Source organism: Geospiza fortis, unplaced genomic scaffold (genome assembly GCF_000277835.1).
Source record: "Geospiza fortis unplaced genomic scaffold, GeoFor_1.0 scaffold164, whole genome shotgun sequence".
In the NCBI taxonomy this organism is placed as follows: Eukaryota; Metazoa; Chordata; class Aves; order Passeriformes; family Thraupidae; genus Geospiza; species Geospiza fortis.
The window spans coordinates 1,497,151-1,510,863 of NW_005054426.1; the positions used below are offsets into that span (position 1 = coordinate 1,497,151).

Below are 13,713 nucleotides of genomic sequence, written 5' to 3' on the forward strand. Positions count from 1 at the left end.
TTTTATACTACACCAATTTATGGAGTGGGTGTCTGTATGATGGATTAGTAAAATTCCACAGCATGTTTTAGGAATCAAACACAGACTCTTTATCAACGAGGTCAGACACATCAAGGGTATTAGAAATTTACTCTCAGCATAAAAAGCAGATTAAAACATTAATTTTTGGTCTCAGCATGTTTTTGGTTCAAGCACATTAACTGTCTTTTCTCCCCTGTATGTTTTCAAAAGAATGACTTGTTTATAACAGGTTTAGGCAAGCTGGTGTTGAAAAGGGAATATGACCCTTTCTTTCATTAAATATCAATATCTAGACTTCCCCTGTTGGAAGTACAAGCACTGAGTTTATTTATGTCAGAGGCATGGAACACAAAACTCAGAGCACATGGATTAAAATCCAGCAGTTTCCTTGAGCAGTAATAACCATCTAACCACGGTAGCACTAGCTAATCCTCCTAGCGCTGGTGGCTTTTTCCTGCCCCAGGTCATATGCCTGGAATCACACACTGGAACTGAATTCTGATCACCAGCACAGGGCAAGAAGTTCAGGACAGCTTCCCAAGAGGAAAAGGCCAGACTGATACCAAATCACTGCCCAGGCCCTCCTGCCCCCTCTCCCCTGCTCTCCACAAGCCACATCCCGGGTTTATCTGCTCAGTAGCATTTCATTCTACAATGAATGCATGTTCTATGTGCAGTGTTACAAAATTCTGCTAAGCAAGAATGAACTTTTCAGGTCTCCCAGTTGATTCTTGGAAGCCCATTAAGGAATCAAGCAAGATGCCTATGAGGATTTGCAAATGAAAGAACCAAGTATTCTTTACTTAAATTGCCCAGATCAGCACCATGACTAATATTTGCTGGGGAATCGAGTGATCTTGGTAGCTCATTGGCACCAAAGATTGTATTTTTCTCTGTAAAAACATCACAAGCTAATTCTTGGTGGAGAATGGATTGGTCTCAGGGCAGTTTGCACAGCTCCGTCCCCCAGCAGCTGTGCAGTGTTACCATTTTCAAAAGACTTATCAGCATTGCTATCTAAAGATCTTCCCTGGGCTGCATGATCCAGAGGTAGACACAACAAATTCTCCTCTGTAAATGTCAGCACTCGCACACAGTGAGCTCTGGTTTCCCATTAACACACAGACAGAGGATCAGACCAGAGATCAAATGTCAGAGCTACCCATGGCAGGAAATTTATTCAGTTTAGATGGAAGTGGAAAAAAATACTGAAACTTTTTTTTTTCTAATTATATCTCTAGTTTTATGCAACATGACATAAATTTAAGGTCAAGAGAATAGATGGAGGCTTTGAAAGGAGTTCTGATTTAAATCCCCCAAGAAAGACTGAGGGTGATCATTAATAAATTGTGTGCACCCAGAGAAAACTGCTGGGAGGCGGGGGATGGAGGCTGGACAAATTCACCTAGGAGAGCCTGACGAGTTTGAGATGTCTCAGCTGTCAGAGGCACTGGGAAGCTGAATTCACTGCTCCCACCCATAGTGGCCTCCACCAGCTGCAGAGCTCAGCCAGCATCTGCCCACCTTTTACTGGAGAAAAAGTGCAGATGTGACTCCCTCTCACAACATGCTAGACATGGATTGGCATCCCTACTAGCCAGAGTTGGTGTCAGGGCTGCAATTGGAGCTGGCCATGATTTGGCACTGGCTTAGCAAGGAAATAAGGGCATCCTTCTACAGCTGTGCAGGAGAACCCCCTGTTCCTGCACAGTTTCACACCAGCATATTGTGCTGAGTGCCTTTTCCATATTCAAGCAAATGAGCACTGAAACATTTATAAAACACTTGGTAAGTTCACATTTCATTTTTGCTATCTATTCATTTGGCATCCCATTCATATCCTCTTGTCTGACAGCACTGGCCGCCTCTCTAAAGCAGGTTTTGGACTTGAGGTGTGTCTCAGCCCTCCCACTCTGGTGGGTCTTTCTCATCTCTAGTTTTCCAAATGACTTCCCAAAGCAGGAAAATGGGGAGGATGCAGCAACTTTCAAAGTCACCTTCAGGAGCGAAGAACACAGGGCCCAGAAAAAACACACATTTAATTTCTTTGCAGCATTGGGAGGGCTCAGAGAATACAGAAGGCAGGATCTGGAATAAGAGCTACAGCCCTAGAATAACACCAGCTATGGAAACACATTTACAGTTGCTCAGGCTGTGTATGTGAAACCTTGCATGAACAACATATTTGCTATACAGTGTTAACACAGCAAGTGTCAAACACCAGTGCATGCCCAGAAGCAGTGGCAAACAGAGCTGGGAATCCAAAAACCATACCATGGTCTGCAAGGGACAAAACAAAAAAAAACCAAAAAAAACCCCAAAAACAAAAACCAAAAAAAAAAAAAAAACCAAAAAAAAAAAATAAAAAACACCAAAAAAAGGGCAGCTCAAGCTCTTGGCCTTGTTCTTCATGCTTCTTTGGTTCTGTATTTGGAATACAAGCAATACAGAACTCGCATTATAGCCTTCGTATCTCCGTTCACAATATCTGTGGATACACAAACCAGAGACAACAAAACCAGATGGGAAGTATTAGCAATCCCTGGAACAGGATGAGACTGCACCTGCCAAAGACAGTCTCCCACATTTCCCCAGATATAACGTGAACTTGGAAAATTGAATTGCAACAGGAAGCAAAATAGGAACTACAGAGATAGAAACTAATAATTTATTAAATTAACATGAAGAAAAGGGACTTCTATTGCTGGAAGACAAATAAGGGCAAATAATGCAGAGGAAGAAATTCACTAGCAAAGAGCAGAGTAAATAATTTAATAGGGCTTTATATCTTGAGGTTTTTATGATTATTCTGTGTCAGGAATCATTATTTTTTTGTTGTACACTTTTTTTGTTGACACTTTATTTTTTGTTGTAGTATTTCCATCATGTTTTGCTGCCATTTGATGCATTGTTTTTTATTGGATTTTTGGTTTTGTTTTGTTTCTATTGTTTTGAGTTTTTTTTCATTTAGTTTTCAGCTTCTTTCTTCTTGGCTATATAAACTGCTCTTTTATTTTAAAATCTCAGTGGAAGAGGGTAATGGATTCAGAGGGGTTTCTGTTCTTCTTCTGGTACTGTAAATCACTAGGAGAAAGACCAACAAAGAAACACTAGCAAAACTAGATCCTTTTAGAGTCTAAATAGTGTAGCTCTAGCAATGACTCCTAAATAATATTAAATTCACTCACTAGCTGAGGATTTCCACGGTGAAGGTAAAGGACTTGAGGATGCTGGCACCAGTATTTCTTATACTGATCAGCTCTGTGTTTGAGGCAGTGCAGAACAGCCATAGGGGAGGAAGGAAAGCCAAAGGGGAGGAAGAAAAAAGATTTATTTCTTTTCACACAAAAAGTGGATCTCAGCATGGAGACCTGAGCCCACACCCATTACTCTGTTAATGTTAACATAAATAAAAGCTCTTTAGCTTTCCAGGCTCCTAGCTCTGTGCAGCACAGCAAAAAGCCCACAGTTTGTGAATGCCCAGCATGCAAACTGCTGACATCACCAAAGCAGTAGTGGGAAGAGAGAACAAAAGGAAAAACAAAGGAAGCCCTAAATCCTCTCCTTCCCTCTCCATGATACCATGTGTTATCTACCCAACACATGCACCCACTCACAAATAACTAACTGGAGCTAGAACTGGAATACTACTTGCTATTTTTAATAAAGATTTGACTTCCTTTTTCAGCAACAAGCTTGTAGAGGAATGCAGAGATGTGCCCTGCAAGAGGTCAGACTTCGCAACCCATTAATTAACCACATCCCTCCTCCCATCAAGAGCTGTCACCAAATTTTTCTGTGGAGTATTTTAATTGGAAAACTGGACTCATCCAAATGTAGCTTGTTTGCTTGTTTTTTTGGTGGAGAAAGAAAGAGGAGCATGCAGGTACATTGATTCAGTGATGGAAGCATTCACTTGAATGAAGGAGATCAAGATTCAGCTCCCAAGTCTTAACCAAGCATAACAGCCACTAAAAAACTGTGACTTTCATATTCAGGAAACTGACCCACCACTCTTCTGAGTTTGACTAGAGTGATCAGTGTTTCTGATTTTCCAGAGAAATTCTTCAAGGTATCTTCCCACAGAAACAAGCTTGCTTTTAATGCACTGAAAGTTTTTATGAGACAGGAAAATAGCTTTGCTTCCAGCTCAGCTGCTGTAATTTCCCTAGGAGCTGTCACTGGTTTAAATTTTAACAAATACTGAATTACTAAACAGTTGAAGTTTAGTGTAAAGTTACTAAACTTATAACAACCCAACTTTTTTAGTATAGAAATAATGATTTTTTTAAAAAAAGGTCTTTCGGAGCTGTAGGGCAGCCATATAAGGAAATGTGCCAGTGTCATTTCCAGAACCTGCTTCCTGCAATTACCTGAAGTTTTGCTAAGCTGGGATGTTAGCAGTTCTATTCCAGGTAAGTTTGCATGTTATGACTCACCTTCAGAGTTCACAGGAAAATTCAGAAGTCCTCCCTCTGCTAGCAAATCCAGTGCCAGGTTAACATTTTGGAGCTGTTGGAGAGAGAGAGAGATATTAATATATCTGACAATATTTTCTAACCAACAAAAGGTTTTAAAAGTATTTCTCTAGTAGCTGAAGAACTGATTCATAAATATGTATTCATATTCCTCTCCTTAGTTTTGATGAAGCGCTCTTCAGAATTTTTACCAATTATCATATAAAATTAGATGTAAAATCCATTTCCAGCAAAACATATCCCATGAGGTGGGCAGAAGAAACCATTTATTTAAAAATAGATCTTGCATGTAAAAGACTTGTGTTCATGGGGAAAACAGGCTAGATTCCTAACTGGATCTAATGGATGCATGGGGTATATTTCTGGGTATTTTTAAGCATGCTTATATGCTTACCACACTTGGAACAAATGAAAAGGGAAAAGTTCTCTATATTTCCTTCAGAATTGCAAAGATCAGTTATGATTGTTAGCTACAAGTTCCTGCTGTACTTCTAAAATGTCTATTCACATTAATAGTAGTGATGATATCCTTAATAACACTCATCAGAAATTAAGCCCCCGTCTATGAATGAAGGCTGAGGGGCTTTTTCTCATTTTTCCTCACTGCTTCTTTCTCTCCCTTCCCCACATAAAAGCAGCATCACACACATAAGAAGTAGTTGTAATCGATTATTTTTTAAAGTAATATCGCCTTCTAACAGCTTAAGGCTAGTTGTGTACTTGGCTGGTAATTAGCAAATTCCATTCCTCTAAAGGAGTAACAAGACCTGAATGAACTTCAAATGGTCTCTTCCTGCCTTCCCTGAGCTACTGGGCAATCTGGGCAATTTATCCTTTGGGAAGCTGCTGTTCCCTGTTATGTTGTGACAATTAGCACAGGACTCCCCCCTGCATAAGCCAGGCAAAACCCCTGTGCTCTGAAGTGAAGCAACAGATTTATGTTTCACCTGGTTCTCTGGTTTACAAATAACTGAGGCTGCCTGTTTGGATTCAGGTTTGTGTCCTTCCTCTGATAGTCAGCAGACAGGAGAGCTTAAGACCATGCAGTTCTACACAATTTGCTGATTGGAATGAATAAATCAAATGTTTCCTTAGTGAACCAGCACAGGCAAAAAGGGCACATTTCCCTCTCTATAATACATCGGGGATTTTCAAGGAATGGCAACATGTGCATTTCAAAAAGCATCTTCAGACAGAAATACCAATAATTCCCCAAGAAAGGGAAGCCTTAAAAATAAGGTGCTTTTTCCAGCTGTGCTTTCTGACTCAAAAGAGCTGGACAGTTTTCTAGAATTTACAACTGGACAGCAGCCGGGACATCTGGGGTGTTTCAGCTCTGGGCTTGTTTTGGCAAAAGAACCAAATTCACACAGTTTTGACAAGCACACAAGCCCTCCATCATCATCATAATCTTCATCTCATGACTGCACAGATATCACCCCTAGTTTCAGCCTGAACTATTTTGTGATTGTATTCTTTGTCTCAGAAAACACACACCTTTCTACACTCACGAGCACCCAGAGCTGCATTTCTTTACAGTTACTTGTAAATGCCTTTTTTAGCAATAAAGACCCCAAAAAAACCCTGCAGCAAACCTGCCCATGTGCAGTGTTAGCTTCTTGCACCTCAAAATTGATCACGTCCTAAATTTCTGTTATGAAATTGTTTTGGTTAAAAGGATCTGTAAGGTGGATGCACCACACTGATCCCGACAGTGCATGTGGTTGTCACCATTCCAACAACAAATGAGATCTTTTAAATCCCAGCAGAGGCTACGTCTTTATACTTTACTGCACCAATTAATGTCTAAAATAACAGGGAGTTAGAAAGCACAGGGGAATTGAAAGACATGTTTTGTATACAAATGACAGCTGGACTATGGTTTATCGATATTTTTAGTTGTCATCTCACTTTTCATTTTGTAATGAGCATCAGAGGAGAAACAAATTGGAAATACCACTTTGGCAAACTGTTCAACAGCAAGTCCAGTCCTTTGCTAAAATGAAATTATTGTACTGAAGTAGTACCCAACCCCATTCTATTCTTCTCTGATGCCAGTGATGGGCAGGGTAGGAACTAGGAAGTCTGAGCTTTGATTTGTACCAGAGCTATCTCATTTCCAGAAAGACATCTGTGGGGCTAGAATAGGGCTGAACCAAAAGGAAAATGGTTATTTATGAATTTTTAAATAATAAAATATTCAGTGACTTCCTCTGAATAAAGCTAATGGAAATGTTAAAAATTTCTGTCCAACTCAATGGGAACAGACCAAACAATTTTGAAAACTGAGTGGAAGAGAAAGGAAAGAAAAACAACTCTAAGGAAATGCTTTGATTATGTCTGATTAGACACTTCAAAATATATTTTCCCTGTTCTTGGATTTAAAAAAACAAACAAAAAAACAAACAAAAAAAACCCAAAAAAAAACCCCACATTTTTTTCCTAATACTTTGAACAGTTACCAACTGACAGCAATAAAATTTTGACAACATTTGAACCTAGGTGTCAAACAATTGTGCTTTTAAACTTTCTGATTAAAAGCTCCATGGGAATATTTATTTGTTAATATAGAACCTCTGAGAATTTTCGGTACGAATAAATATTGCCCAGGGGCATTAACTGTGCCAAGGTTGGGGAAAGGATGAAAGCTTCATCTGTGCGGGGAAGCCGTAATGCAAACCATGCCTGAGGAGAGATTTTCTTCTCTGGCAGCTCTCAAGCAAAAAAGATCTGGCACATTTCACTTCCAGAGATTTGAGCACAAAACAGGAAAAATAGCTACAGTTTCAAGATTTTCAGAGCTACTCAGAGACCCAAGTGAATAAAAGCCTACCCTTACCAGAGACAATCTGAAAATACCTCAAATATCTCAAAATATATCAACATTCCAGACCTGTGGAGGAGGCAGCCCAGCACACACTTCCTTCTGGCTGGTGACAGCTTTTACTTTTAAAGCACAGATGAAATCTGCCTGGTAGAGGTGGAAAAAGGTGCCAAGCAGGTCTGGCTGAGTATATTACAGCCCCCAGCCTTGGGAGAGGAAAGGATGTAAACTCTCAAGAGTTACCCAAACACAGAAGGGGCCTTCAAAATGTTCTGGCCATGTCTTGATTAAGGTATATTTTTAGCGCAGCATAAAGGGACTCACAGGAATCCATTTCTGCTATGCAAGACGTGTCATCTTCTTCAAATCCTGTTTGCAGCACAGACTGGTAGAAGACAACACACCCATTTCCCAGCACACAGAGCCCTGGATTTCACCAGAAGGCTGCAGAAGCATGGCCAGTGCCAAACAAGTGCAAGTAACAGGTGTTTGCCTCCCATGAGAAGCTAATTTTGAAGAGGACACCGACCTGTTCTGAGATATTTTGGCAGCACTGAGTGCCTGTGTTGGCACTGCCCCAAATCCCCCTCCTGCAAACACTGTGGGCATGAGACTTCATACACAGCAGCAGCAGTGCAAGCAAGAGGCAGAACACACAGTTTTATGGCTCAAGCTGTACATAATTACAGAAAAACCTACCATTTCCATGGTGCTGGCCGGAGTCAGGAAGAAATTCCTTAAATTCAGAAAGTAGCCCTCTAGTTGTCCGATTAGGAGAAGTAAGATAACCCCATCTGAAAACTAGATAAGAATTACCTGAAAATTATTTGCCTTTAGTAAGCTATTCCAGTAAATGCCATTCTAGCAACAAAGGAATTTAAATGTTACTCAGGCAAGCAGACAGTCTAATGACCCAGCTCCCTCCACCTCTTCCACAGTGAACTTCGTATTTAGTTAGGTAAGGCTCCCAAATTCATATTTGTGAAAATACAACCTTGTAAAAGAACAGCTATTAAAACAAACAATTCCAAATAGGAAAACACTTCAGATGAGCACAAATACATAACTATAAACAATAGAAAGTTGTGCCTAGTTAGGTATGATAAAACACTTGAAAACCTTCTTTTCTTACAGTTGCCCACTGGAAAAATTCAGAAGAGCACCTGTTCACCAGAGCCCAGAGTGCTCAGCCCAAATTCTCTTGCAATTTCATACTCTAAAGAAGCTCTACAGTCAATGATGAGACTTTGAAATGTCATGAAAATAAGGCCTTCATACCATGAAGCAAATGCAACATCAACAATCACTAAATACAACAGTCAACTTGATTTCTATTTTAATGTTCTGGACACCTTTATTTCCATCCTGACAGAGAGAGCACCCTTAGGAGCTGGGCAGACTGAAAATTACTCCCTGTAGCATTACAAAGGGCAGCATTCAACACAAAGTCTTTATTTTTGCATTAATTATTAGCTTCAGAAACTTCAGAGACCAAAGCTTGATATCTTAACCTAAACCTGGAAATCATTATGTTGCCAAATTTCAAATTTACTGTAATAAAAAAGAGAATTCCTAATGGTGAGAGGAAACACCCAAATGGCTGACAAAACATGGGTACCACGCAGCTTGGAGCACGCTACCTGAGATTCGATGTCTTCCACATTTAATCCTAATTTTCCAACATGCTGGTCAACAAATTGCAAAAGTGCCTAAAGAAAAAAAAGGAAGAAAGGGGGAAAGGAAAAAATAACTTTTCTAGACTTTTCTAGTATTTAAGCTCAGCCTAACAGATTTTGATGTCTACTAAAAAAGTAAATTACCTTTTTTACAGCATCCAGTTTATCTGGATCACAGCCAAATAATTCATCAAAGGCATCATCTTCTGTATCAAAACAACATTAATTGGTTTCATTTTTAATAAGTGAGAGATCAGAGCTTTAATGTGGCTACAGAAGGAGAAAGGTATTTGCAACTTACAATCCAAGGAGGAAAAGAGTAGCAGGGAGGCAGAGAAAGATGCTGCTTTTATATTTATCAGAGGACAGGATGGCAGGCTTCCCTTCAGCCTGACCACATCAGAGGAAACAATTTACTTCATTCAGCTCTGTAATTTTCACCTGCAGAGGTTCTCAGTTTGTGCTGCCACCAGTCTGAACACTGGCTAAGTTTCACAATACTATGGTTTATTTCTTTTCACTTTGGTGTTTTTTTTAACCTGAACTTCTGGGATAAAATGCAGGGAGCAGAAGAGCTGTGTGTTCTACTGCTCTCCTCAAACAGAAGTGTCAGTTACACGAAATTTGCAGAAAAATACCAATCCTCCTTCCTTCAAAAAACCACAAGCAAGATACAGAGACTCTGCCCTTCCTCTGAAAACTCAGAGACCTCAAAAATGGCCAGTTCTGCCACCCAGTTTAAAGTGGGTGAGGAGGTGGTGCCAGCAGAGCTGTGCCAGAGAACTAGCAGGAGTCTAAAACTTCCAAGGAAATGAGATCTATCCCAGTGCCACTCTCACCTCCCCTTTCTGTCCAGGTGCAGCAAAAGCAGGATCCATCTCCTCACCCAGCCACAACCCAGCTCTGGTTCAAGCATAAGCAAAATATCTGAAACAGCCTGAGCAAGGAGAGGCACTCTGGCAGCTCAGTTAAATGGAGAACCATCTTCTACAGCACAGGAAAGCAGAGGCAGCTTTGCTGAAGGGAAATTCCTCCCAAAAGATAGTGACAGAGCAGCCTCCTTGGTGAAAGGGATTCCTCTGGTTTCTCTGTTCTGCGGGTTGCTGCGGGAGCAATGCCAGGGAATAGGTGAATCCATCAAACAAATCAGAGAGAGCCCTCTTCTGGAGCCACGCTTTGGGATTTCTCTCTTTGCTAAGAAAGCTGTGTCAAAAATAGAGTGAGAGCATCTTGAAGAGTGAATTGCAGATTTCTTTTCCCAGCAGAATCAGCCCACTACAAGAAACACCTAATTATGGGTTGGGGTTTTTTCTTCCTTTTTTTTTTCTAATTTTATTTTCTTTTTTTTTTTTGCTTGGGGCAGGGGGTGAGAGTTGGAGTTTTTTTCACAATTTCAGCCCACACTATAGAACACTCAGTGGAATAAGTGATAAATAGATATTAAATTATATTGTTTGCACCTCTGCAAAGGATGAAAATGCCAAAATAAAGGACACAGAAGAGAATTCAAACGGTTGACTTGGTTCTCTATGGGCACAGTGTGCTCCTTTGCAGCAGGGAAGAGCAGCTGCCACTGAACCCGGAGCAGTGCCCAGATCTTCTGCAGGCTTTGCCCACGGGGACATTTTTCACCTCGAGTGTTTCCTAGCCCTCAAAATCCCTAAGGGTAAAAGCTCTGGGGATGTTTGACTGAGCTGCCATCCACGACCCAGTACCAGTGGATTTCAAAATCTCATTTGAAAACTGTGGGAAGGAAAGTACAAAAACCGGTAGCAATGAGAAACACAGTTCTGAAGCCTTTATAAATAGTTCCAACAGTGAACATGGTCCATGCACAAATCCAAGCTGGCATTTTGCCTCCAGCCAGGTTTCTTTTTTAGATCATCAACCCACCTTCATGCCCTGTCTCCCCTCCCATCTGATGCCTGTAGCCCAGGCAAAGTGACCACCCATTTTCCAAGCTGTATTCTGTTGGTATGAACAGGCAGTAACAGAAGACATTTGGAGAAAAACACGAGGAAAAATCCATGAATCTCCATTAAGTTCAGTGGGAGCATACTGATTTTATCATGGGGTAAAAATGAATCAGGACATGGTGTATAAAAGCACATAACAAAACACTGAACTTGGCAATGCCAGCACTTACTTGACTGCGCTTCTATATTCTTTCTGGAAGTGCAATAAAAAGCAAGAATTAGAAAAATGATTCAGCAGACCTGATCTTATTTTTAAGCTTTGCTTATCTGCTATTCTGTAAAGCAGGAGATAGAGTTCAAAGTGGCATTAACTTTATTTCAGAGTGACTTTCCAACACACATTTTTAAGTAGATTGTATATCTGTGTAGGGTCTTGAAAACATATTATATTTTAACTGGCCCACACACCAATGAACATTTATTTTACAAGCACAATCCTCAATATCTGTTCCAAAAAGCTGCTCATCATATTAGAGCTTGAAGATGTTTTGGCATATAAAAAATGATAGTAGGAAAATCTGTTTACAGTTCTTAGAATGATGTGCATGTTTTTTTGGTATATAAATGGTATCCAACTATACTCCTTTAATAATGGCAGTACCTCACACACTCAGCAAGCTAAAACATTTCTTTCGCAGTAAAATAAGAAAATAACTGCCTCCTTTCTCTTTATTTATAAAAAAACCAGCAGCAAATTTAAAGTAGATTTAAACTTTTGTGGCTTTAGAAAATTTCCAGTTTAGTCTGGCACAGGTAAATTTACAGTACTGAAATTTTATTACTATATTTGCTATGAGATTCCATGGCAATAACAAATGCTAAGTTTAAGGAATAATCATACATATTGTTTTTTATATATAGAATAAATAAAGGTATTGCACCATAGTGCCAAACGGGAAGAGAGGAATTAAAAAAAGAGAAGAAATCAGAGAAACAGCTCACATGCATTTACCTGCCTGGGCTTACACCTTTTTCATCATCACGATCCCAGCTACTTTTTTCAAGAGGGAACACACCCACAATGTTTCTTTTCTAACTGACGGTGTAAAAAACAGATATGTCCCCTCTTACTTGTTTTCTGTGATATATTCCACCGCATTTGATGTCTTTAATCCTCCAGAGGTGGTCTGTTGAAAGGACAGTAAACAGTGTTGGGTTTGTCACACAAAACATATTCCATAAACAAGCTTTCATGACCTGTTTGCTGCCCTAAATGATTATCAGAGGGCACTTAGTCAATAACTCCAGTACAATTAGTACAGATACTTTGAGAGATTTCTGCTTCCTTCTGCTCTCTTCAGTCTCAAACAGGAAATCTCTTACTTCCTCATCAGAGGAAGTCCTTGGTGTTTGCTGCTCTTCCCTTTCATGCAGTGAAAAACATTCTGTGTTTACATACACTGGTGGTGCTAATTTTTGCAATTATAAATATTTAAATATATTTATTGTAAATAAATATAAAATAAATACATATTATAAATATAATAATAAAATTGATAAATAAATAAAAATATAATAAATAAATCTTCTCCTACAGTCTCAGAACAGACTTTAAGAAACAAAGTAGAGGAAGAAAATATGTAGATATCTGCTTGTAGAGAAAAATACCAAAATGTTACCCTAACAGAAAGGGAGTAAAACCTCCCATCACCTAAAGAAATAAATATTCAGCATTAAAAATACTTAATTATTTATTAATACAATCTTCTATTTTAAAATATTTAGAGACAGTAACAGCAGAATTTCTTCATTTTCTTCTTTACAGAGATCAACATCTGCTTTCAGTTTTGACCATTCCCTTGTTTGGCTGAGGAAGAAAAACAGCATAGTGCTTTTCCCCTTTTAAAGACAGAGTATCCAAACTGAATACTCAATCTAATCCAACAAACTCAGAAATTGAAAGGTGTGGTTCACAGAAAATACGAGTAGCTCTTTCACAGCTGCACACACATTTCTTCTAATTCTAAGCAGGTTAGCCTTGTGAAAGGGCTCTGGGATCTACTGTAACAAATACTGAAACTACAAATACCTCGATGGTGATTGTCTCCACTTGGACATTTGGAGGCAGAGCCAGGGTGGGTTCAAAGTGCTTTGCTATTGCAACAAGAAGATGCAGTGTGCTCAGTAAGTCCTTTGCCAAGATAGCTATAAAGGAAGAAAACAATGCTCAGTGTGCAAAACATGTGAACTTCCCTCCAACATCATGAATTCTCCCTTGTGCAGAGAACCCCAAAGTCATGGAGGGCCATAACACCGGTGGGACACCAGATTGCAGTTTGTATAATATCAAAATTTAGCAATAGCACAGCTTAAAAGTGAGATATACAGGGATGCTGAGGGCTCTTAAGTGATTCACATGCCACACACTTAGAGGAGGCAGACCCAGGCAGGTCAGATATTTCTGTCTCACTTTTGATTCAACTAGTAATTGAAAACAGGTTGTTTAATTGCTGTTCTGGCAACACATTGCCTCACAGCAGCCTTATAGCACAAGAAGCCTGTGATGGATAATTTTTCTTCAATTTCACTTCTGCACCTACATTCCACACTCCATTTCAGCTGACTTTCTTCCAGTTGCAAACACTTGGCCACGACTTCCAGAATCGCTGAGAGTTTCTTTCGCTGTTTTTTTTCTGTTAATGCAATCTTCTCAACATCCAGCTTGGGAGATCCTAAGTTTTCTTTTACAGAGGATCCATAGGAAGAAGAAGGATGTATTTTAACATCATTGTAGGGAA

The 13,713-nt window shown here is 39.6% G+C and overlaps 1 protein-coding gene across 2 annotated transcripts in view; it reads right to left on the reverse strand.

The window, feature by feature from the left end:
- Nucleotides 1–1,576: 1,576 nt before the first annotated feature.
- The window catches only part of PARVG (parvin gamma), a 22,196-nt gene continuing 10,059 nt past the window's right edge, over nucleotides 1,577–13,713 (reverse strand). The window contains exons 5-13 of one of the 2 annotated variants that reach the window (XM_005426857.2): nucleotides 13,516–13,656; nucleotides 13,005–13,120; nucleotides 12,047–12,102; nucleotides 11,146–11,168; nucleotides 9,144–9,205; nucleotides 8,964–9,032; nucleotides 8,023–8,124; nucleotides 4,461–4,533; nucleotides 1,577–2,509 (exon numbers count right to left, since the gene is read on the reverse strand). In XM_005426857.2, coding sequence (XP_005426914.1) covers nucleotides 2,430–2,509; nucleotides 4,461–4,533; nucleotides 8,023–8,124; nucleotides 8,964–9,032; nucleotides 9,144–9,205; nucleotides 11,146–11,168; nucleotides 12,047–12,102; nucleotides 13,005–13,120; nucleotides 13,516–13,656 — 722 coding nt within the window. In that variant the 3' untranslated portion in view covers nucleotides 1,577–2,429. Of the gene's footprint in view, nucleotides 2,510–2,951; nucleotides 3,106–4,460; nucleotides 4,534–8,022; nucleotides 8,125–8,963; nucleotides 9,033–9,143; nucleotides 9,206–11,145; nucleotides 11,169–12,046; nucleotides 12,103–13,004; nucleotides 13,121–13,515; nucleotides 13,657–13,713 lie in introns of those variants that run through there. The other variant, XM_031061800.1, reaches the window with a different exon arrangement.